Here is a 24,340-nt window from a genome sequence, read left to right as displayed (position 1 = left end):
CCGTGCCGCCACCACCCACGAAGACACTTGAGCGAACGGTAAAACAAGACCTCTCTCCTCTGGATTTGCCCTCTCACTCGCATCACTAGATTTGCAAGCAGCGGCGAGCACGCAGCGCAGCAGCAACGGGACGAACACCGAAACATGCTCGGCCGCTCACAGATCTTCTTTCGATGCTTTTTTCTCAAAATTCTTTTTATTTCATTTGCAAATTATGGAAATTTGTTTCCTGAAACTTGATTGTATTTTTTAAATTAGTTGTGAGATTGAATGCACAAGAAATTCGCCGGTTGTGTTTTGCATGTTGATTACTGCTCCTTTTACTGGAAAGTAGACCTGTCAAAATGGGTCATAAACCCATTTCTTAACCCATATATTAGTAAATGGGTCATAAATTGATTAGTTATATTTAGTAAATGGGTCATAAATGGGTAGAAGTCTTATATTGGTGTTAAATGAGTCGTAAATGGGTCGTAAATGAGTTTATAACTGATTTAAACTTAACGCATCTCTCTCGCCCTCATTCAATCTTGCACTCACTCACTCCGCACTCTCATTTCAGCTTAGGTATGAATTTTCCTATATTTAATTAAATATGAAAGTGTTTTAGCAATATGGGTCTGATCGGGTATGAGTTGAGTATGGGTCGGGTCGGGTATGGGTTAAGAAAATTGCATTGCGCATAAATGGGTCATAAACGGGTTAATGGGTCAATTTGGATCGAACCATTTATGACCCGACCCAAACCAGACCCGACCCGACCCACCCATTTGACAAGTCTATTGGAAAGAAAGAAAAGAGAGAAATTCCGGGCTGTGACGCAATTGGGTCGCTTTCGACCAAAAAAAAAAAAACCCAATTGGGTCGCTGCAAAAATCGTCTCGGAATTAAAATTTTCAGGACCTAAAACCCTAAAAAAAACCCCAACTTTAGGCAGTCCCAATTCCACCCTAATTTTTTTTTATCACATAAAAAAACCCAAAACTTTAGGTCTAGTCCCAATTATACTTTAAATTTTTTTCATAAAAAATCACTAATTTGTACTTTAATCCCAAATCTGCACCCATTAACCCTTCATCCAAAATTGAAATTTCTTGTGGATAACTGAGAGACGGAGAACTCCCGAACACAAGCTGTTTGAGTACCCTAAGCCCGAGTGTGAGCTCTCCGACCGCACTTTTCAGTTTTCGGCTACTTTTTAACACTAATGCTAATAACAGTAACGCGTGGCATCTTTTGCTCTTCTTCGCTTTTCATCAAGCATTCTGAGCTGTGGATGACGGCATATCAATGAAAACTGGAGAATTACATGGATATCTTATGCATGCCACTTCACCAACAGATCTTTCTGTATTCTTTCTATTTCAATATAGCGAGAAAAAGAATAACCTTTAGTAGAGTAACTGGAGAACAGAAGATAAGAGAAATCTTAAAGACAACTTCGCTACAAGTTGATGTCTCAATATGATGACAAAAGTGGAAACATGTAATAACATAACAAGTCTACAGAAACTTCGCCGGATTGCATGTTCAGAAGGTAAACATCCAATTTGCATATGAGAAGAATAGCTGAGTGCAAAACTTTTTCAGCAGTTCTATGGGAATCCAAATCATTTAGGGAGCAAGTTAAATGCTTAACCTCTACTTTTCGGTAGATCAGAGTATTTTTGTCACTATCTGATTAACTGGAGAGCGTTCATAATGAGTTGGAAACTAAAGAAAAATTCTCTTCCAAAAATGTATAGTAAAAGGAAAATGAGATGACAAGCAAAGGAAGGACACCACTTATGATCATTGACAACATATTCTAATGATAGTAAAAGCCTCACGTCATGATTGAGAGGTTTCAACTGCCAATTGATAAAAGGGGGTGTATCTTTCAAAGCCATCGAAGCTAAACCTGTAAGACTGAGCTCCTTCCAGCAAAAGAAGGAAAAAGGGGGGAAAGCCACATCAATGTCAAAATGAGAGTAAACAAACTGTCAAATTTGCTTTCCATTTCGTTGGGGAGAAAATTGTTCTTTATCATTAGAGAGTTCTACACTTATGTCGTCATCCATTCACAGACTTAACAAGGTGAAGAAGCTGATAACAACTGATTAACAGCTAAATGTCTGTTGGACAAAGCGACTACTTCCGATTCTGTTTTTTGACCCTTTAAACTCCTATTGACATGCCTGCTATCATATGGACCTTTGGCGGTAAGATGAAGAGTTGCATAGCTATTTGGCTAAGGAGTTTCACCTTGTATTCTCGATGAGGAGTCTCCTTGCATGGCTCGTTGGCTGCAAATGATGCATCTAATTTGCTAAGCAGACTTCTCAATGGCCTTTCTAATGCTAGAGTTTCATTTACATCCAATGATGCATCTAATTTGCTAAGTAATCTATACATGAGTTTCCTTTCCTAAAAGCACGTATGATTTTAGCCTGCTCAAAATATTCTAACATTTTCCTAATTTGAAAAAGGAGAATGCCCCCAAAATCGAGAGAGAGAGAGTTGATTTCTGAAGAAGGGAAACAGCCGCTTGCAAGTCGACCAACATGATAAGAATATATGCTTCCAACGTTCTATTTCGAACGAAGAGGACGTTCCTACAATTTGCGCGAACCTAGCAAAGCCATTTACCATCTCGCGGGGCACTCGCTTCTAAAGAGAGAGAGCACACGCTGCACACGCCTTTAACGAAGAAGGCTCCAGAGCCACTCGTTGATCCAATGCTTTTGTCCCCAATCGATTTTGCACGTGGGCCCGCCTCGGTGGTGGGGGGAGGGTAGTGAAGACATCCCCAGAAAAGGACAAAAGAGGCGAGTTTGACCGGTCAAAGAGAGAACTTTTGGTGGGCTCCGGAGATATTTTCTCAATATTTGGACCCTTTACTCATATTTGTTGAGGAAAACTCCTAATGGATTTTGAAGCTGACAAAACTCTCTATGTGAAACTGACATGCATTCCATTTCAGGTTAATATATTCTAGAAATTCAGAAGGAAATATCAGACTTTACAAATTTCTCAGAACTAAAAGTTCAGACTTAGATATAAGATTTTCAGACTTTACCATAAAAGTCATTCAGACTATTATTATGAAATACTCATATTTTACTGAAGAGCTACGCTGACTCAAGTTTTGAATTAGAAATTCTTCAGACGCAGTAATTATGCAGACGCAAACGTTGAAGTTTTTCAGACGCAGAAGCAAAACTCATTCTGAAGGTATCACAACAGCTAGTGATCCGGCATGGATTTCACAGAAGGAAAATTTTGACTGTCTCAATCAAAATCTATAATTGATTGACAATCAAATACTATGACAAGTATGCATTACATCGGATAAAGCTTTACTTATGGAAATCAAGATTCTGATTGTATGGGCGACCAGAATTAGCGGAATTCAGATTTTGTCAACCAACGGTTACTCAATCCATTTTATACAAATCTGTCCAAGATGAAGATTGGAAGATGATTCTTTGAAGACTGTCCAACGGCTAGTTTGGTAGTGGAGGAGTATCAAAGGAGATCTACGAGGAGCAGAAGGTAGTACGAAATTAAGAATCAACAAGTCCAAAGTCTGAGTATACTCCGATCCTTTTTCTTGTCTTTCTTAAGCCAAACATTAAGATCTTGAGGGACACTTTGTAAGAGTGATTGTGTGAGATAGAGAGTCCTATCATACACAAGAGTGATGTCACTCAGAATCTGTAATTCCTCTTGATTACATAGTGAAATCCAGCCAGCAGGTTGTCAGCGTGGAAGAGTGGACGTAGGCTTGCTATAAGCCGAACCACTATAAATTTGTGTGCAGTTTTTCTATCCCTTATCTCTTACTTTACATACTGCACATCAAGAGCACTGTCTATATAAACTGTTTTGAATTTGAATTTTATTCAGACTCAACCGTGATCATTCATTTCCGCTTAAATTGATAAAAATTATTTAAGATCACCTATTCACCCCCCTCTAGGTGATCCTTGCTAGCTACATCAATTGGTATCAGAGCAGGTTGCTCGTTTATTGAAGTGTTTTACTTCTGAGCTAACGATCTATATGGCTAGCTTGAGTGCTCCAGGTCTCATTGAAGGACAAAGCAACAACAGACCACCATATTTCGATGGCAAGGAATATAGTGTCTGGAAGAATAAGATGAAGGCATTTATAAAGTCAATTGATCACATGCAATGGGATGTCATCATCAGAGGAGTCAAACCGAAATCTTCTTATTCAAAAGAAAAGGCAGACGCAAGTATACCAGCAGATCCTCCATTATCTCAAACTGAGATATCAAAAAGAGAAGCCTTAGATTCCAAAGCAATTTATTCTTTCTATTGTGCCTTAGCACCTATTGAATATAAAAAAATTGCTTCTTGTGAATCAGCTAAGGATATCTGGGATACTCTCTACACTACTTATGAAGGAACAGATCGAGCCAAGGAAACTCAAATCAATCTATTGCTTGGTTAATATGAATCCTTCAAAATGAAGTCTGGAGAATCAATTGCTGATATGTATAACAGGTTTGCTGACATAGTAAACGGTCTTGCATACCAAGGACAACCAGTCTCAGACGCGATGAAAGTCAACAAACTACTGAGAGGACTGTCAAAGCAATCGGATAATATCAAAACATCTCTTCGAGAGACACAAAGGATCATGCCTCTATCAATGAATGAGTTAATTGGAACTCTTCAATCATATGAGACTGAGCAACTGAATGAGGAGAATGAATTCAAAGGTAAAAAGTCAATTGCATTAAAAACTAATATTGATTCTGATGCAGATTCTGAAGATGAAGATGTTGATGATGAAGAGGTGGTTCTCTTCATAAAGAAGTACAAGAAGATGAAAATCAAAGGAAGAAATCTCAAAGGAAAGAAGCCTTTTGAGAAGAAGAAGGCTCTTGATGAAACAGAAAAATCAAAGGAAGTAATCTGCTTTCACTGTAGGAAACGTGGACATATCAAGCCAAACTGTCCACTTCTGAAAAAGAAGACCAAATTTGAGAAAGCAAAGAAGGCTTTAAAAGCAGAAACCTAGAGTGATACAGAATGTGAAGACAGTGATGAAGATATTTCAAACTTCTGTCTGATGGCTAAGTCAGATTCAGATTCTGATACTAAAGTTAAGATTGAGGTAAAGTATCCTGAAATGCCTATTGAAGTGTCAAATTACATTGATGAATTATGCTTTGAATTTAAGGCTGCTCTTAAAAGAATCTCTTCTTTGAAAAAGGAAAATTCATCACTGAGGCAACAGGATATTTCACAAAAAGAAAAAATCGATTTCCTTCAAAAAGAATTTCATCAAGTCAAGAAAAATCGAGATTTTCTTTCCAAAGAAAATGTTTTGAAAAAGGAATTTTCAGAAATTACTTCCAAGTTTTCAAAAGGTTCAGAAACCTTGAAGCATATTCTTTCTATACAAATTCCAAACTACAACAAATCTGGTCTCGAATTTGTGAAGGAAAGTGACAGTTTAATTAATTTTCCAAAAGTCAATGAGAGATTAAGGCAAAGACCTCCTCGACAAGTTTATAAAAATCATTTCAAAAGGAATTTTGTCAAACCTGTTGGCCGAAGTGCACTCAAGTGCTCAAAATGTGGAGATCCATAATATTTTGAGAATGAATGTCCTAAGGTCTGGAGACCTATTCGAAGAGACATTGTTAAGACAGCCTATACTAATTCTCAAGGACCCAAACAAATTTGGGTACTAAAGAAAACTTGAGTTGTGATTTTTGCAGGTTACCACAAAGAGAAAAAAAAAGTGGTACCTAGACAGTGGATGTTCTAGACACATGACAGGAGATCCAAGCATATTCGTTGAACTACAAAGCCTGAATAGCGGAAAAGTTTCATTTGGAGAAAATAACAAAGGAAAAATAGTTGGCAAAGGAACGGTTAAAATTGGAGGACTCACAATCAATAATGTGTCATTGGTAAAATGACTCAACTACAACTTGATAAGCATAAGCCAACTATGTGATACAGGTTTCAGAATCAATTTTCAAGAAGATACATGCTCAGGAACAAGCAAAGATTCTTCTCAAATATTCACAGGAAGAACACATGGTAATATTTATCTTCTAGATGTCAATCCAAACTCCACTCATTGCTTGATCTCAATCAAAGAGGATGAAGATCTATGGCACAGAAGATTGGGGCATATCAGTATGAAACAAATCTCAAAAATCTCAACCAAGAAATTGGTTCGAAGTCTGCTAGATTTGAAATACAAGAAAACAGATATGCAATGCCTGCACTTTAGGAAAACAAGTAAGAATCTCTTTTAAGTCTATACATCATGTTTCCACTAATCGTGCTTTGCAACTTCTTCATATGGATCTATTTGGACCAACCAGAACACAAAGTATTTATGGTAAGAAATATTGTTTAGTTATTGTTGATGACTTCACAAGATTTACTTGGGTATTCTTCCTTGCTCATAAAAATAAAGCAATTTCATATTTTTCAAAATTTACAAAAAGAACTCAGAATGAAAAGGGTTATACCATTTTCTGCATTAAAACTGATCATGGGGGAGAATTTGAAAATCAAAGTTTTTCAGAATTCTGTGAGGAAAATGGCTTTCAACACAATTTTTCTACTCCTTATACACCAGAACAAAATGGTGTTGTCCTTACCAAAAAAAAAAAAAAAATGGTGTTGTGGAAAGGAAAAATCGTTCTTTGCAAAAAATGACAAGAACTCTGTTGATTGAAAGCAAGATTCATTTTCATTTCTGGGCAGATATAATTTTTACAGCATGTTATATCATTAACAGAGCTTTTCTCAGACTCATTCTTGAGAAAACCCCCTATGAGCTTTACAAAGGTAGAAAGCCCAGTATTTCATATTTTCGTGTTTTTTGTTGTAAATGCTTTATACTCAAAAATCCAAATGACCGCTCTGGTAAGTTTGATGAGAAAGCAGATGAAAGATTTTTCCTTGGATACTCTACTACAAGTAAAGCATACAGAGTCTTCAACAAGAATTCTCAGACTGTGGAAGAAACAATGAATGTAAGGTTTGATGAAAATATTCAGACTCACAAAGATGAATCTGAACCATCTTCCAATATTCAAGAGTTATCTAAAGCTCAACAAGAATCTCCAAAGATCGTTGAATCTGTAGAAGAAGGAAAAGAAGATACAATCCTTGCTAGCTACATCAATTGGTATCAAGAATCACCTAGAGGGGGGTGAATAGGTTATCTTAAACAATTTTTATCAATTTAAGCGGAAATGAATAGCCATAGTTGAGTTTGAATAAAATTCAGATTCAAAATAGTTTATATAGACAGTGCTCTTGATGTGCAGTATGTAAAGTAAGAGATAAGGAATAGAAAAACTGCACACAAATTTATAGTGGTTCAGCTTATAGCAAGCCTACGTCCACTCTTCCACGCTGACAACCTGCTGGCTGGATTTCACTATGTAATCAAGAGGAATTACAGATTCTGAGTGACATCACTCTTGTGTATGATAGGACTCTCTATCTCACACAATCACTCTTACAAAGTGTCCCTCAAGATCTTAATATTTGGCTTAAGAAAGACAAGAAAAAGGATCGGAGTATACTCAGACTTTGGACTTGTTGATTCTTAATTTCGTACTACCTTCTGCTCCTCGTAGATCTCCTTTGATACTCCTCCACTACCAAACTAGCCGTTGGACAGTCTTCAAAGGATCATCTTCCAATCTTCATCTTGGACAGATTTGTATAAAATGGATTGAGTAGCCGTTGGTTGACAAAATCTGAATCCCGCTGATTCTGGTCGCCCATACAATCAGAATCTTGATTTCCATAAGTAAAGCTTTATCCGTTGTAATGCATACTTGTCATAGTATTTGATTGTCAATCAATTATAGATTTTGATTGAGACAGTCAAAATTTTCCTTCTGTGAAATCCATGCCGGATCACTAGCTGTTGTGATACCTTCAGAATGAGTTTTGCTTCTGCGTCTGAAAAACTTCAACGTTTGCGTCTGCATAATTACTGTGTCCGAAGAATTTCTAATTCAGAACTTGAGTCAGCGTAGCTCTTCAGTAGAATATGAGTATTTCATAATAATAGTCTGAATGACTTTTATAGTAAAGTCTGAAGATCTTATATCTGAGTCTGAACTTTTAGTTCTGAGAAATTTGTAAAGTCTGATATTTCCTTCTGAACTTCCGGAATATATTAACCTGAAATGGAATGCATGTCATTTTCACATAGAGAGTTTTGTCAGCTTCAAAATCCATTAGGGGTTCTCCTCAACAATCTCCCCATTTTTTATGGTGACAAAACTTCCATGCAGATTCAATCAATGTCAAATAAATTTGAAGAAAATAATCATATTAAGCGCATGAAACACAGATATATAAAAGTGCAAACTCGTAAGATCTGTGTTTCTGTTTCTCTTCCTGTATAACCTGCATTTTGAATATTAGTACGACAATATCTGCATAATTTCTCTCCCTTTTTGTCATCAGCAAAAAGAATAAATCAATAATAAGCAGAATCAAGTACTGATATAAAACATTCAAACAATCTAACAAAGTCAAATGTTAAGAAATACAGATCTAGAATGGTTGAAAAATAGGGTATGAAAAACAGGTTATTTCTTTGAAGGGGTTCGAACAAGTTGAAAGTTTTCCAGAATAGAAACAGCTTCTTCAATCTTGGTAGAACATTGACCCACAGCCTGCTTCATATTTGTAGAACATAGAGCTATAGCTTCCATTAATTCTGCCTTATCTTTTTCTGCTTGATGACGTTGAGTCTGATTATTTTCCTCAACAATTTTCTGAAGGTTCTTTACGTCCTCTTCAAATGCAGCTTGCTTTTCTTTGATTTCTAGCAGAAGAGTCAGAATGGTCATGTTTTCTGAAGTCTGTCCCTAAATATTTTCTGGTGCATGCTGTTCGAACTAATTCCCTGCTTTTGTTGGAATCTCCCCCTGAAAATCTGCATGTTCTGCAGCAGTAGAGTAATTCAAATTTTCTTCAGGATTAAGTGGAGATTGATTTACATCTGTCTTCTGTGGAATATCATCCTGTAGATGCAGATTTGAGTCTCCAGATACTGATTCTGAACCCTTTTTAGTAGATTATGAAACATGTTCTGGACCAACATTCTGTCCTGTTTCAAGGTGCTCTGTTTCATCATCTTCATCTTGGAGAAGAATTCTTCTTTTCTTCCTGTACACTTTGAGTGGGCTTGAAGAGACAGTCTGCTTGCTTTCTGTGCCTCTTCTTTTTCTTTCTCCTTTGTCTTTGTCACTTTTCTCAACAGATTGTGCTACTGACTGCTGAGCATCCTTTCCTCTGGCTATGCTTGCTCTTTCTTTTTTATCATCAAAATGCTTCATCTTGGTAAGCATTTTATCTCCAACAAACATACAAGGTACAAAGGTTTTGCACAACTCATCAGAAAAATAATTATCCTTAGAAACATTAAGATTCGAGTGATGAGTGCACCATATGGAAGCTGTCCCTTGTCCTTTTGCAGAGTTCTGTACATGTGGAAGATGATGATGTGTGGAAGAGAGAAAGATTGTCCATTCAGAATGGCCCAAATAAGCTTGATTTCAGATTTGGATAAGCCAATTTTGGAAGCTGCTTTAGGCTTCAAGCAATTGATAATGATCTTATGCAAGATCACAGTTTTTCTAGTCAGATCATAATATGAAATATGGCGTTTAGAGCCTTGAGCAAAATTCTGATTTTCTGAAGCCGCTTTGGAAGCATCTTCTAGGCTCACTTCCAATGGAGTAAACTTGTAATTTTTCGCTCTAATAATCAGAGACAGATCTTTCGCTTTCAAATCATACTTTTTATCACCAACAGTGAATTGAAGCCAATTTGGTGCCAAAATAGAGAGATTTGAATAAAAATAGGCAGTCAGTTCCGCATATACATGTGCAGATTACAGACAGATTACATAAATCCCCAATCTTTCAAACAGATGTTTAACAGAAATGCCAACCTTTTCAAGATATTCGAAATCCATACTTCGATGATTCATAACCCCTCTAGCAAGTAATAACTAATAGTAGACATTGTGCTCAGTACTTTTGAATAAACCTCCATTACCTTGCACACCAGATGCAATTCCAACCTTCATCTCAAAATTATCAAAGAATCTAGCATCATCATCAGGAATCACAAATTTAAATGCATTGGTAGACTTAGGGCTTATGCGAACAGATTTCTTATCAGAGGGAGTGGATGGTTCCCCGACTTTCTCTTTTCCCTTTCTAGAAGAAGTCTCCTTTGGAGTAGTGCTGGCCTGATCGTGATCAGTTCCAGAGGAATATTGAGAATATTTTCGCACAAGGCTTTCTTCAGTGTGAAAGCCGTTATCTCTTAGACATTGACGAAGGACCGATGCATAAGCATTACTTCTTTTCAAACTTTCATAAGTATTCCACACAAGTTTTATGCTACTGAAGCGAAAGTCAGTTTTACCGGTGGTTTTGGGTGGCGACGATCGTTGTGGTGGTGACGCTTCTGAAGAGTTTTGTTGTTGGTCCGATTCTGTGTCTGATAACTCCATGTACTCTGCTGGTGCTGAAGACTTTGAATCTTTGTTGAGAATACGCGAAAATAGTCTTTTGAAAGGCATATTGAATCACAGGGTCGAAAAGATTTGATCTTGGAGAAGGAGGAGGAGTAGACTCTGAGTGTCGTGATGGTCTAGAGTGAAAAAGGGTTTCGTGCTGATAGGGTTTTATAAAAAGAGGAGGTTTTGGAAAGAAAGACCCCTTTTAGAAAATACAATAAGTGATTCTATTATATAGGAAGGAAATATAATATTTTAAGCATAAACAATCACGACAATATTTTAAGCACAAACAATCAATCAAATAAATTAGAATAAATACCTTATTTGCTTCCGAAAGTATCAAATACAAAAATATCCTGCTAGAAATGCCAAAAATATACCTACCAAAATTTGAATTAAGGACGTACCTTTCTTTGTGAGTCTGAAAAGGACATTCAGACTGAGAACATTTGAGTCTGAAAAATTCCTGTCCAACAAATACTTCAAGAAAATGGATAAGTAATGCACAGTTTATTTTTAATATACTCAAATGAAGACTTATCAAGAGGTTTTGTGAATATATCAGCTAATTGATTCTTAGAATCAATGAATTGAATATTCACATCACCATTCTGAACATGATCTCTAATGAAGTGGTGCTTGATTTCAATATGCTTAGCACGTGAATAAAGAATTGGGTTCTTGGTCAAATTGATAGCACTTGTGTTGTCACATTTGATTGCAACACTTGAATCTTCAATAGCAAAGTCTCGCAACTGTTGTTTCATCCACAGAATCTGTGCACAGCAACTTCCCAAAGCCACATATTCTGCTTCTGCTGTAGAAAGTGCAACTGTATTTTGCTTTTTTAAGTACCAGAACACCAACATATTCCCAAGTAGTTGATATGTTCCTGTAGTACTTTTCCTGTCCACTTTACATCCAGCTAAATCAGCATCAAAAAAACCAGTAAGAGTAAAATCTGAATCTTTAGAATACCAAAGACCTATCATTGGATAAGTTCCAATGTATTTGATTATTCTTTTAACTGCAAAAAGATGTGATTCTTTTGAGTCAGATTGAAATCTTACACACATACAGACACTAAACAATATGTCAGGTCTAGATGCAGTAAGTTATAACAATGATCCTATCATACTTCTATATACCTTCTGATCAACCTTTTTACCATTTTTATCTTTGTCCAGTTTGGATGAAAAACATAGGAATATCTGTTTCTTGCAATTCTGCAATCCAAATTTCTTGACAATCTCCTTAGCATACTTCTCTTGACAAATGAATGTACCATCTTTGGTTTGTTTCACTTGTAGGCCGAGAAAGAATGTCAATTCGCCCATCGGTCCTTTGTCAATGTCTAAGAGATAACGGCTTTCACACTGAAGAAAGCCTTGTGCGAAAATATTCTCAATATTCCTCTGGAACTGATCACGATCAGGCCAGCACTACTCCAAAGGAGACTTCTTCTAGAAAGGGAAAAGAGAAAGTTGGGGAACCATCCACTCCCTCTGATAAGAAATCCGTTCGCATAAGCCCTAAGTCTACCAGTGCATCTAAATTTGTGATTCCTGATGATGATGCTAGATTCTTTGATAATTTTGAGATGAAGGTTGGAATTGCATCTGGTGTGCAAGGTAATGGAGGTTTATTCAAAAGTACTGAGCACAATGTCTACTATCAGTTATTACTTGCTAGAGGAGTTATGAATCATCGAAGTGTGGATTTTGAATATCTTGAAAAGGTTGGCATTTCTGTGAAACATCTGTATGAAAGATTGGGGATTTATGAAATCCGTCTGCAATCTGCACATGTATATGCAGAACTGACTGCCTATTTTTATTCAAATCTCTCTATTTTGTCACCAAATTGGCTTCAATTCACTGTTGGTGATAAAAAAGTATGATTTGAAAGCGAAAGATCTGGCTCTGATTATTGAAGCGAAAAATTACAAGTTTACTCCATTGGAAGTGAGCCTAGAAGATGCTTCCAAAGCGACTTCAGAGAATCAGAATTTTGCTCAAGGCTCTAAACGCCATATTTCATATTATGATCTGACTAGAAGAACTGTGATCTTGCATAAGATCATTATCAATTGCTTGAAGCCTAAAGCAGCTTCCAAAACTGACTTATCCAAGTCTGAAATCAAGCTTATTTAGGCCATTCTGAATGGACAATCTTTCTCTCTTCCACACATCATCATCTTCCACATGTACAGAACTCTGCAAAAGGACAATGGACAGCTTCCATATGGTGCACTCATCACTCGAATCTTAATGTTTTTAAGGATAACTATTCCCGATGAGTTGTACAAAACCTTTGTACCTTATATGTTTGTTGGAGAAAAATTGCTTACTAAGATGAAGCATTTTGATGATAAAAAGGAAAGAGCAAGCATAGCCAGAGGAAAGGATGCTCAGCAGTCAGCAGCAAAATCTGTTGAGAAGAAAAATGACAGAGACAAAGGGGAAAGAAAAACAACAGGAACAGAAAGCAAGTAGACTCTCTTCAAGCCCACTCAAAGTGTACATGAAGAAAAGAAGAATTCTTCTCCAAGATGAAGATGATGAAACAGAGCACCTTGAAATAGGACAGAATGTTGGTCCAGAACATGTTTCAGAACCTACTAAAAAGGTTTCAGAACTAGCATCTGGAGACTCACATCTACATCAACAGGATGATATTCCACAGAAGACAGATGTAAGTAAATCTCCATTTTATCCTGAAGAAACTGTGAATGACACTACTGCTGCAAAACATGCAGATATTCAGGGGGAGATTCCAACAGAAGCAGGAGATAAGTTCGAACAGCATGGACCAGAAAATATTCAGGGACAGACTTCAGAAAACATGACCATTCTGACCCTTTTGCTAGAAATCAAAGAAAAGCAAGCTGCACTTGAAGAGGACGTAAAGAACCTTCAGAAAATTGTTGAGGAAAACAATCAGACTCAACGTCATCAAGCAGAAAAAGACAAGGCATAATTAAGGAAAGCTATAGCTCTATGTTCTACAAATATGGAACAGGCTGTGGGTCAATATTCTATTAAGATTGAAGAAGCTGTTTCTATTCTGGAAAACTTTCAACTTGTTCGAACCCCATCAAAGAAATAACCTGTTTTTCATACCCTCTTTTTCAACCATTCTTGATCTGTATTCTTAACAATTGACTTTGTTAGATTGTTTGAATACTTTATATAAGTACTTTATTCTTCTTATTATCGATTTATTCTTTTTGCTGATGACAAAAAGGGGGAGAGATTATGCAGTTATTGTCGTACTAACACTTCAATATGCAGGTTATACAGGTTATACTAAATGGAAGAGAAACACACAGACCTTACGAGTTTGCACATTTATATATTTGTGTTTCATGGGCTTAATATGATTATTTTCTTCAAATTTATTTGACATTGATTGAATCTGCATGAAAGTTTTGTCACCATAAAAAAGGGGAAGATTATTTAGGAAAACTCCTAATGGATTTTGAAGCTGACAAAACTCTCTATGTGAAACTGACATGCATTCCATTTCAGGTTAATATATTCTGAAACTTCAGAAGCAAATATCAGACTTTACAAATTTCTCAGAACTAAAAGTTCAGACTCAGATATAAGATCTTTAGACTTTACCATAAAAGTCATTCAGACTCTTATTATGAAATATTCAGATTTTACTAAAGACCTACACTGACTCAAGTTCTGAATTAAAAATTCTTCAGATGCAGTAATTATGCAGACGCAGACACTGAAATTTTTCAGACGCTGAAGTTTTTCAGACGCAGAAGCAAAACTCATTCAGAAGGTATCACAACAGCTAGTGATCTGGTATGGATTTCACAGAAGGAAAGTTTTGACTGTCTCAATCAAAATCTATAATTGATTGACAATCAAATACTATAACAAGTATGCATTACAACGGATAAAACTTTACTTATGAAAACCAAGATTCTGATTATATGGGCGACCAGAATCAGCGGGATTCAGATTTTGTCAACCAACGGCTACTCAATCCATTTTATACAAGTCTGTCCAAGATGAAGATTAGAAGATGATCCTCTGAAGACTGTCCAACGGCTAGTTTGGTAGTGGAGGAGTATAAAAGGAGATCTACGAGGAGCAGAAGGAAGTACGAAATCAAGAATCAACAAGTCCAAAGTCTGAGTATACTCCGATCCTTTTTCTTGTCTTTCTTAAGCCAAATATTAAGATCTTGAGGGACATTTTGTAAAAGTGATTGTGTGAGATAGAGAGTCCTATCATACACAAGAGTGTTATCACTCAGAATCTGTAATTCCTCTTGATTACATAGTGAAATCCAGCCAGTAGGCTGTCAGCGTGGGAGAGTGGACGTAGGCTTGCTATAAGTCGAACTACTATCAACTTGTATGCAGTTTTTCTATCCCTTATCTTTTACTTTACATACTGCACATCAAGAGCATTGTCTATATAAACTGTTTTGAATCTGAATTTTATTCAGACTCAACTGTGATCATTCATTTCCGCTTAAATTGATAAAAATTGTTTAAGATCACCTATTCACCCCTCTCTAGGTGATCCTTGCTAGCTACATCACTATTGACATGCCTGCTATCAAATGGACCTTTGGCGGTAAGATGAAGAGTTGCATAGCTATTTGGCTAAGGAGTTCCACCTTGTATTCTCGATGAGGAGTCTCCTTGCATGGCTCGTTGGCTGCACTCTCATGCTTGAGTGACAAGAAAATCTCCAATAACCACCGCCTAAGAGAAGAAGAAGACCAATATCGACAATAATTTTGTACTACTGTAGTCAAAAACTGCTACACATAGCTTGCACTTACTTGCACAGAGATGACTCACTAGATGGATAGCGTGCCCCTTTGGCAGAGGTACCTTGTTTCCTTCCCGCGGTTCCAAGATTAACCTCATGCAACCCAGACTTGTTCCAACATAATGAATACCTGAAATTAAATACTATTGTGTAATAAAAAATCTAGCAGATGTGAGTTATATCAGCTTAAAAAAGAAGAAAGTTGAACTCACCCACATGTTAGAGTTGTAGCAGCACTCTCACAATGCTGGAATTCCAATGGAGGCATTGGGCCGACCAAGAACAATGGCTGCTAAGAGGATACAAAATTTCAGTCATCCCCACTCAATATTAATTTGCCAATAAACACTAAATAAGTACACACCTTGTTCAATCGAGAGGGACTTAATTGCTCTTGTGGAAAGCATGATGTTCTTTCATATAGAGCATGCTGCGGCTTATTCTGCACCAACATGTCTTCAGGATTATCTGGAGACCGTCCAACTATCAAAGAAGACAGGTAAACTAGTTCGAGGAAGTAGGAAAGCAAAGAACCTGAAGGGAGAGAAATGAGAATGCTACCAAGTAAAAGCAGTCATTATACCTAATGGTCAATCTATGTAGAACAATGATATCACGAAAAGACACACGGGAGACCAAGAAAAGAGGAAAATCCAAAAAGTAGCGGGAGGTTGATTATGTTTCATTATGCTATAAGCCTATAAGCAGCCAGCCGTAGCTTCCGATGATTCATAGACAGAAGGAACAAACCTTGAACACCAACAATGTTCCATCTTGCTATCTTATCTGAGCAAGAGACTGACAATGTAGTATCACCACATCCAGGCTTTCTCCGAATAGAGGCAATGATTGGTAAGTCATCTCCTGGAAACATGAACAAATTTACGGAGAGAGAGAGAGAGAGAGAATTAGTGAGGAGATTCAATTCCAAAGCTGCATCACTTGTCAAAGAAAAGTTACATGATGTCATTTTCTCACAAGCTATTGTGCGATAAAGTTGTAAATTGGTAATATGTAAAGTTCACTTCTCAATTCAACAGTTCGAACAACAGAAAAAAAATAACTAATGATCCGCGTTGTCAATACATGAATTTACAGAGAAAGGTACACATATAAGAATTCTTTTAGCAATTTACTAAAATGACAACCAGGGAAAACCAATATGTAAGAATTCTTTTCCTTTTTGGTCTACTCTAATTTGATCCTACGTCTTAACCCGGCTCCCTCTTAACCCCCCACAAAAAAGCAGCATACACACACAGGATCATTTTGTGTTCATTTGTAGCTAAAATATAAACTTTGGGCATCTCAGCATCAAATGTAACATGTGATAGAATCGTGATGAACAAAAATCGTTCCGGCACATTAGAAAACCAGAGCAAGATGCTGCATGAGAATGAATCGTCCAGATAATTCACTAACAGGAGGGACCCAAAAAGAACAGAAGATCCTAGAAATGTTAATCAGCCAAGGAGCTTAAATCTTCCATTACCATGTTTCCTCAATGTATCCACTGAAACCCCTCCTTCTGTGTCTTTCACCTTTGATGGTACCTCGACTTCCTCTTCTTCTATCATTGCAGATATTTTATGAGGCAACAGGGAGGGGGTAGAAGCGACTCCACCTACGTATGCGACACAAAGGTTTATAAGCATATAAAACTCAACTGCATTGTCGCCTGTTGAAGTGATGAATTATCCAACAACATAGTCAATGAATTGTTTCATGACAGATAGAAAAAGAAAGAGTCCCAGCACCATAACATAACATAGTAGGGGAAACACTGAGCTATTTCCAGGAATTACATGGCAACTGCGATATGTACAGATGTAATTGCCAACCCACCCTCATTCTGTACTTCCCCTCGCCGTGGCCTTCTAGGATCGGCTCAAGCGGGGATCTACGATCACAAACATCGCCGTCACATTGAAATGGATTGCTTCCATGGTCTTTTCCATCATTACCGTAAGACATTTTAAGTCGTTGGATCTCAGCATACAAGTACCTGGTTCGAAATGAACTCACGTCTTAGAAGTCACCAAAAAAATGCAAAAAAAGGAGAAGTGAGCGGCAAGAGCAAACTAGCGATGAACAGGACCTCATCAGAGCTCTCCGCGCGATGATTTCAGCATGAGAATCGTTCACGACGTCGCCATGGAGGCTCCGCAAAGAACGCCCGATGCACTTCGTCCCCGTTCCGAGCGAAACCACTTCCAGTTCTGAGAGAGAGGCTCACGAGACAAAACAGAATCATGCTCCATCCTATCAGAACCAACAAACGAATCGAAGCAACAGACTCGAGCTCGATCGACAGGAAAACGCGGGGAGAGAGAGCGGGAGAGAGGAGAACCTCGAGAAGGAGAGGAGGAGGGGAAGGCGGCGAGGCCGGTGACCTCGCGCCCCTGAGGCTTCCCTTTCTTCGGCAGAGCCCGGTAGCGAGATAGGACCTTCTCGGAGGCCCTCTCCGCGAAGGCGCCGCCGCCGCTCGCCGGAGCGGACGGGGCGCTCGCTTCGCCGGGCGAGCTCATCGGCAGGCTTCCGCCTCAGATCACTGGAAGGCGAGAGCCCGAGAGAGTTGCGAAACGACGAAATGATGGAGGGAGACTAGTGTCTCGTTCTGCTCGTGCGGACGCTGCTTTGAAGTAATGGGCCGGTTCTGCTCTCAAATTTGGGCCCAAAACCGGTGAAAGTTATGGACCACTAGGCCCATAATCAGATTTTAATGGACCTATGAGATCCACACCCTCAGCGTCGTGCTTTCCCCATCCTCCGACCACGCCTCTGATCGACGGGTTACAAATTGTGAACGCGATCTTCGCATGAACTTAACGAAAATTAAATATGTGTAGTGTCCATAATCGAAACTTACCGATCAACGAAATGACATGACCCTACAAAGTATATATCTGATTTATGCGCTTAAAACTTCGTAAAAAGCTAGAAGACCCGATCGGCTGTAGTCGATCTTCAGCTATAGTCGAGGCCCTAGCGTTTATTGCGGGCTCTCTTCCAAGCCCATGGGAGCTACAGGCCGTGATTGAAGATTGCAAGCAACGCTTAGCCCTGTCCAAGTCGATAGAAGCGGCCCACTATCCGAGAGAGGCTAACCAGATTGCGGATTGATTGCAAAAACCCAACGTCAAAACCACGTTCGCTTTTATGGGAATTTTTATGTTCAAAAACTCATGTTTTCTTTTTGTGACGTTAGTTGAATGAAATGGCCTTTTTTCCGACAAAAGAAAAAAATTCAAAGTTTGAGAGGCAAGAGCCCAATCGAGCTCGAGCTCAACGGCCGGTTTAACATGCTCGATGTCATTAATTACGACAACGAATTGCTTTTGCTTTCTAATCCTTTTCGATAAGAAAACCCAAATCCAATCCACCCCTTCCCTTCAATAGGCAACCATTACAAGCAATCACGTTAGGGATAACCACCCAATAACCATTAACGGGGACACTCAGCATCGGCTGCGTTTGGAAACACTTTGGGGGAAAGTTTTTGGGAAAATACAAAGGACTTTAAGTTAAAGGAGTTTTTCAAAATGCAAATTGTGTTTGGTAAGTTGTAACTTAAAAGTCCCTTGCAAAGTAACTTTAGGTAAAATAGTGTTTGGAAAAATTATATTTGCAAAGTAAATTTTTCATTTTTTATTAAAGGAAAGTTGAAACCCTTCGCCGGTTGGCGAAGGACGAGCGGCCGCTGGCAACCTAGATCTGGCGCCGGCGGCCGTCAGATCTAGGTTGTCGATGGCCCCGCCTGGGTTTTGCGACCCTCGTCGGGGGTCACTTGACCCCATGCGATTCTCGTTGATGGTCGCCAAAGGCTGCCTGAGGTCGTTCGACCTCAGACGACCACCGCGCGGCGCCAGATCTAGGTCGTCAGCGGCCCTCGAGGGTCGTCTAGGTCGCGCGACCTCAGGCGGCCCTCGCCTGGGTCGCGTGGCCCCTCACGGCGGTCATGCGAGCCCAAGCGACGGTCGCTAGGTTGCGTGACCATGCCGACCCCCCTCCGGCCGGTCGCCGTCGCCTCACAGCCACACTGCTGAGGTCTCAGCGAAGAAGAAGATAAACAGTATAGACGAGGTCAAAACCGGAAAATCAAAAAAAAGATAAGGGTAGTTTCGGAAGAAATTGTTTTTCACTTATTCGGCATTGTTGCTTGCCGAGAATGCCCAAATGCCAAGGCACCTCCAAAATTGCCTTGGGCTTTTGGCCTTTTGAAGGCCAACTTTGGCTCAATGAGGTTTCTAAAAAATCTTGCCAAGCACCAAAATTTAGCCCAAGGGACTTTGGCCATCCAAAGCCCCTCGGCAAAGCTAATTCCAAACGCAGCCATCATCAACTAAACTTTGCAAATGCGCAATCGCCAGGCCTAAATTCTAAAGCACGTCCGACCTCTTTATTCCAAAAGAAAGACACCACCTCGTAAACAATTACAAAGATTCGACCCCAAAAAAAAAAATATAACAATTACAAAGATTGCCGACCTAAAAAAAAATTACAAAGATTATAAAATTAAAATGGGGACAAAAATCGAGATCCTTTCACTTTTTGGCCGGGGGAAAAATCAACAAATCGGCAAAGGTGCCGGGTGGCATCTTTCTCCAGCTAAGAAAAAGGTCGTTATTTTAATTTATCTTATATTATTTTATTTTATCTTATTTTAATTATTCATTTTGCGCGATGATTTTGCCAGCTGGGGCCACCGCGTCCCGGAGAGACAGATGGGGACAACCACCGAAGACTACGTGGGCCCAACCCCCCACGTGGCTCGATTGTCATCATGTAGGCTACGAGCCACTCTCCCTAATTCTTGTATTCGGAGGGTTGCCAACTCGTTTCCCCTAATCGTCGATCGCTGTCGTTCGAGACTACTTGGGAGAAAGGACGTAAATGATCCAGTAACTTTGCTCGGTATCCAATGACATCTTTAAATTTCCAATTTCTTTCGTGCCATTCTCGTCTTACTCCTCAGCGTTCAATATAACCTGCTAAACTTTCAATTTATTCGATTTGATATCCTTGACTTTCCTTAACAAAATCAAATTAGTTTTTCGATACTATTCACAAATTTTCGTAAGCAAGCTATTGCCCGGATTTTACGATATCTTTTTCTTTCAATCCCATTTCTAAATTGATGGCATTACAAGTCAAGTTAGAATTCGGGAGTTAATTGTGTCACCATCATTTACATAAATGAGCTTTGGCTCAACGTGTAATATCGTCTCTGAACTTTTAATTTGTTCAATGTAATCCTTGAAATTTTGCTCAATGTACAACGCGGCCCCTTAACTTTTAATTTATTCAATGCTGAAACTAAATTGAACATGTACCAAAAATTCATGGATCACATTAAACATATTGATTGATTAAAGTTTGAGGTCCTTTTGTAATTTATTTGGGGGTGGGGGCGAGGAATGGTGCGCCGCTCGCCCATACGGGCGTGGGAGGCGAATCCCATTTGCCTTTGGGGCCTTAGCCAAATTTGTAAAAGCATTCAATTCATTCCAATGCAATTAATGGCAAAGTGGGACCAGGGGGAGCAGCCGTGTCCTTCACTGTTCGTATCCCTCAGCTAAACGGCGTCGCTTGGCACCCGACGTGCCGACACCATTTTACCCGTTTTACCTGTCGGCACTCGCGGCAAACACGACCCCACACCGATCGCCACTCGACGTCGACCGTCGGATCGCGAGCTCCCCTCCGATCCAACAGCCATCGTGCGTATTTCCATTTTGATTGGGGAAAACAGTTGTGTGGTATGCTCCCACAGTGGCACACGGTATGCGGTTTACTATAAAGAGGACGCTTTGAACACGGGCAATATCCTCATCAACCGGCGAGCCAAGCTCTGAGAGAGAGAGAGAGAGAGAGAGAAGAGAGAGAGAGAGATGGCAGAGGTGGCGGTGAAGATTGTGGAGACGGAGAAGCCTGTGGCTCCGGCGGTGGAGACCGCTGTCGCGGAGGAGGAGAAAGTCGGCGCTCCTCCTCCTCCTCCGCCGGAGGAGAAGGTTCAAGAATCCAACGCCATCGTAGTTGCCGAAAGTGAGTGAAAAAACACAAACGCACGCACACCCTGAATTTCTTGTTCAGTTCTTTTTCGTGGTCTTTGAGCGAATTCGACATCGCGACAGATGGGAGGTGAACGTGTCTATTGTGTAATTGCGATGACGATGTTCGTCGACCTTGTTTTTCTGTAGATGTGTTTGCGTTTTGTATTTTTCCGAAAATCGACCGCTGTTTCTTTTCGTGGAAACTTTATGAACGATGATCGTTTTGTTTCCACTCAACTTTTTCTTGGACAATGCGGACGGTTCGATTTCATGTGCAGCTCGGCGCGATGAGTTTCATGGATTCTTGGTGTGAGTTTAGGCAATGGCTCTTGGCTGCTGAAGTGAAGGTGAAGGGTCTTTTTGAGTTTAGAGAAAAAGAATCGGAAAAGAATTAGGAAAGGATAATGGGCGATGCTTTTTGACTTTTTGTCTTTGGCAATGTCATGGATTCGAAGATATAGGACTGGGGTCCAACTCCTGCTCCTGCTTTACCAAAGTTGGATACATAGTGATGTGCATACAATCATGCTTGCTTTCTTTCTTTCTCTTTCTCTGTGTATTTTCTTTTCTTTTCTTTTGTTCTTTGGGAACAAAATGATTGTTGCAAGAACACCAAACATAAGAATCTGAGGCCAATGTCCCGCGTTTGGTTTGTGTTAATGAAACTATTTACTTACCAGAAAAGAATGATCGTTGCGTTCACTGCTTCGGGATGGTACTCTTTGTTCCGGATATGGGACCTGATTACTTTGAAAGAGGTTGCAAAGTTCGAATCTGTGATCTAGAATTTAGATGACAATATTTGGGGAAAATAACAGGTGCTTGTTAAGTAACAATCAATGTACTTTCTGAATTTTTGAAAAGGTTAAGTTGTGTTTCTATGTTCTTAGGACAGCATTCTTGATGTTTGAAAAGGCTATCTTACTATAATTAGAAGACTTGAGCAAGTGCTCTGGGATAACCCATTATGTTGATACGGGTGTTAGCAAGATTAATTTCCTTTCTAGTTGTTGGATCACTAGAGCCCAGTCAAGCATGATACGAGTGACTTCTATGTGGTTCTTTCTGGCATTGATCTGGAGAAAATGGTTGAAGAAAAGAAAAATCGATAGAAGACATCTGCACCAAAACAGTATTTCTTTCACTAGCATCCAATTTTATCCTGTATCTCTCCTATTTTTCATTCTTGTTCTTTGTGACTTTTTGGAAGATGTATTCTTGTGGATCACTGTCCATGCTTAGCTGCTGTTTGGTTCTGTTTCAATTTTGACAGAGGCTCCAGATGCTGCAGCAAAGAAAATTTCTGGGGGATCAATTGACAGAGGTGAGACTTCAAAGGTTCTTCTTGGAAGGATTTTTCAGTAATCATGGTGTTGGACGACCATCTTAAATGTTTTCCGATTTTGAAACCAGCTTTCTGCAATTGTTTGAATTCGAATGAGCCTATAGCTTTCCTTGGTTTGAATTGCAGAATGGTGAAAGCTATTTTAGTTTGCCATTGGCTGGCAACAATCTGTAGTACAATACGAATGTCAACATTTATTTCACTGATCTATGTTATTGTTGTTTCAGACATCGCACTTGCCGAAGTTGAGAAAGAAAAGAAGATGTCATTTATCAAGGCATGGGAAGACAGTGAAAAATCAAAAGCAGAGAACAAGTAAGCTTGTCCAGAGTTTTTTCCGGCCCTCATTAGCATTGACAAGAGTTATAGATTGTGTTATTTTAAAAATGGAAACAGATGTTACAGATCATTGAGTTGCGGGGATTACTCGTCATGCATCTAAATCCTAAATGAACAATTATCAGCTACACTGGGAGTGGAGTAGTTAAAGAGAAAAATCATCACCCTTACCCAGCTAGGCTTCAGGATCAATATAATCAATTGCTTTCCTGTGCAGCGTGTCCCAACTGCCAAGTACTTGACAAGTTGGCATGAAAGAGAGAAGTTATTTGAAATGTGAAACGCAACCATGTTGTAATTGCAAGAGATACTGAAGACATCTTTTGACTTAAATCTTGTTTTATGAAGGAGGAAATTTGTATTTGCAAGTTGCTACGATATGCCTGAATTGTACTGCATGACCACGAATCTTCTCAGTAATTTGAATGGTCATGCACTGTACACTCTAGCTCGCAATAGGAAGAAACTAAAGTGATTTTCTGAGCTTTATTTGATGCTAATCATACTGGTTTTAACACTTATATCAGAATTTGCTTAAAATGTTGAACAGGGCCCAGAAAAAATTGTCAGCTGTTGCTTCCTGGGAAAACAGCAAGAAGGCAGCTGCCGAAGCAAAATTGAGGAAAATGGAGGTATTTTTAAAAGTTTCTTAAGTTTTGCCATGGCAGATTTTTCCCGTGTTATCTTGGGCCATTCCTCTCGAAATTTTTGTAACTAAATGGAGTTCTCAAATTTCTCCCCTATATTACACGCAAAGATTGCCATGAACCATTGAGCAATGTAGGTCTTGATATTTGTCCCGCTTCACATGCATGAGATGTATGAACAAAGTTGCAGTCTTGCAGATGCAATGCCTGACAATATAATGTCTTGCAGGAACAACTAGAGAAGAAAAAGGCTGAATATGCAGAGAAAATGAAGAACAAGATCGGTCTAATCCACAGGGAAGCGGAAGAAAAGAAGGCAATGGTTGAAGCTAGACGAAAGGAAGAGATTCTTAAGGCAGAAGAAATGGCTGCAAAGCACCGTGCTACCGGGTACGTCCCGAAGAAGCTCGTCGGGTGCTTTTGAAGGCAGTTTTGAACCATAGCAAGAAAGGGTGAAATGATTTTTTAGTTCCTGTGTGTCCATTCACAGTTTGTTGAGTGTGTATAGTTAAAAAAAATCAGAATGTTCATTTTCCACCAGTTGTAGCAGCCATATGTTTTGGTAAGGAATAAGCCTTATAGTCTTATAGGACCACTTGGGAATTG

General features: G+C 39.1%; 2 protein-coding genes across 3 annotated transcripts; one reads left to right on the top strand and one right to left on the bottom strand.

The window, feature by feature from the left end:
* Positions 1-1,331: 1,331 nt before the first annotated feature.
* Positions 1,332-17,939, bottom strand: LOC115691760 (tRNA-specific adenosine deaminase TAD1-like). 2 transcript variants are annotated; one of them, XM_056304628.1, is made up of 11 exons: positions 17,701-17,939; positions 17,449-17,569; positions 17,156-17,355; positions 16,843-16,974; positions 16,101-16,214; positions 15,715-15,884; positions 15,563-15,642; positions 15,361-15,480; positions 15,193-15,280; positions 1,830-1,908; positions 1,332-1,403 (listed from the first exon to the last, which is right to left on the bottom strand). In XM_056304628.1, exons 1-10 carry the CDS (start codon positions 17,876-17,878, stop codon positions 1,831-1,833), a joined length of 1,281 nt encoding a protein of 426 aa, XP_056160603.1. In that variant the 5' UTR covers positions 17,879-17,939; the 3' UTR covers positions 1,332-1,403; position 1,830. The 2 variants fall into 2 exon arrangements, with proteins under 2 accessions (XP_056160603.1, XP_056160604.1); XM_056304629.1 differs by lacking the exons at positions 1,332-1,403; positions 1,830-1,908; positions 15,193-15,280 and having other exon boundaries at positions 15,357-15,480; positions 15,563-15,639.
* A 3,257-nt stretch (positions 17,940-21,196) lies between these two features.
* Positions 21,197-24,271, top strand: LOC115691750 (remorin-like). Its single transcript, XM_030618467.2, has 5 exons — positions 21,197-21,395; positions 22,677-22,727; positions 22,976-23,063; positions 23,638-23,719; positions 23,964-24,271. The coding sequence occupies exons 1-5, from the start codon at positions 21,242-21,244 to the stop codon at positions 24,156-24,158; spliced, it is 570 nt and encodes a 189-aa protein (XP_030474327.1). The 5' UTR covers positions 21,197-21,241; the 3' UTR covers positions 24,159-24,271.
* Positions 24,272-24,340: the final 69 nt, after the last annotated feature.

Source organism: Syzygium oleosum, unplaced genomic scaffold (assembly GCF_021117445.2).
Source record: "Syzygium oleosum isolate NSW1041296 unplaced genomic scaffold, Sole_v2.1 Sole_v2.32, whole genome shotgun sequence".
Lineage (NCBI taxonomy): Eukaryota > Viridiplantae > Streptophyta > Magnoliopsida > Myrtales > Myrtaceae > Syzygium > Syzygium oleosum.
The sequence above is the reverse complement of the archived record's forward strand: the minus strand, read 5'-3'. Positions and strand labels throughout refer to the sequence as shown.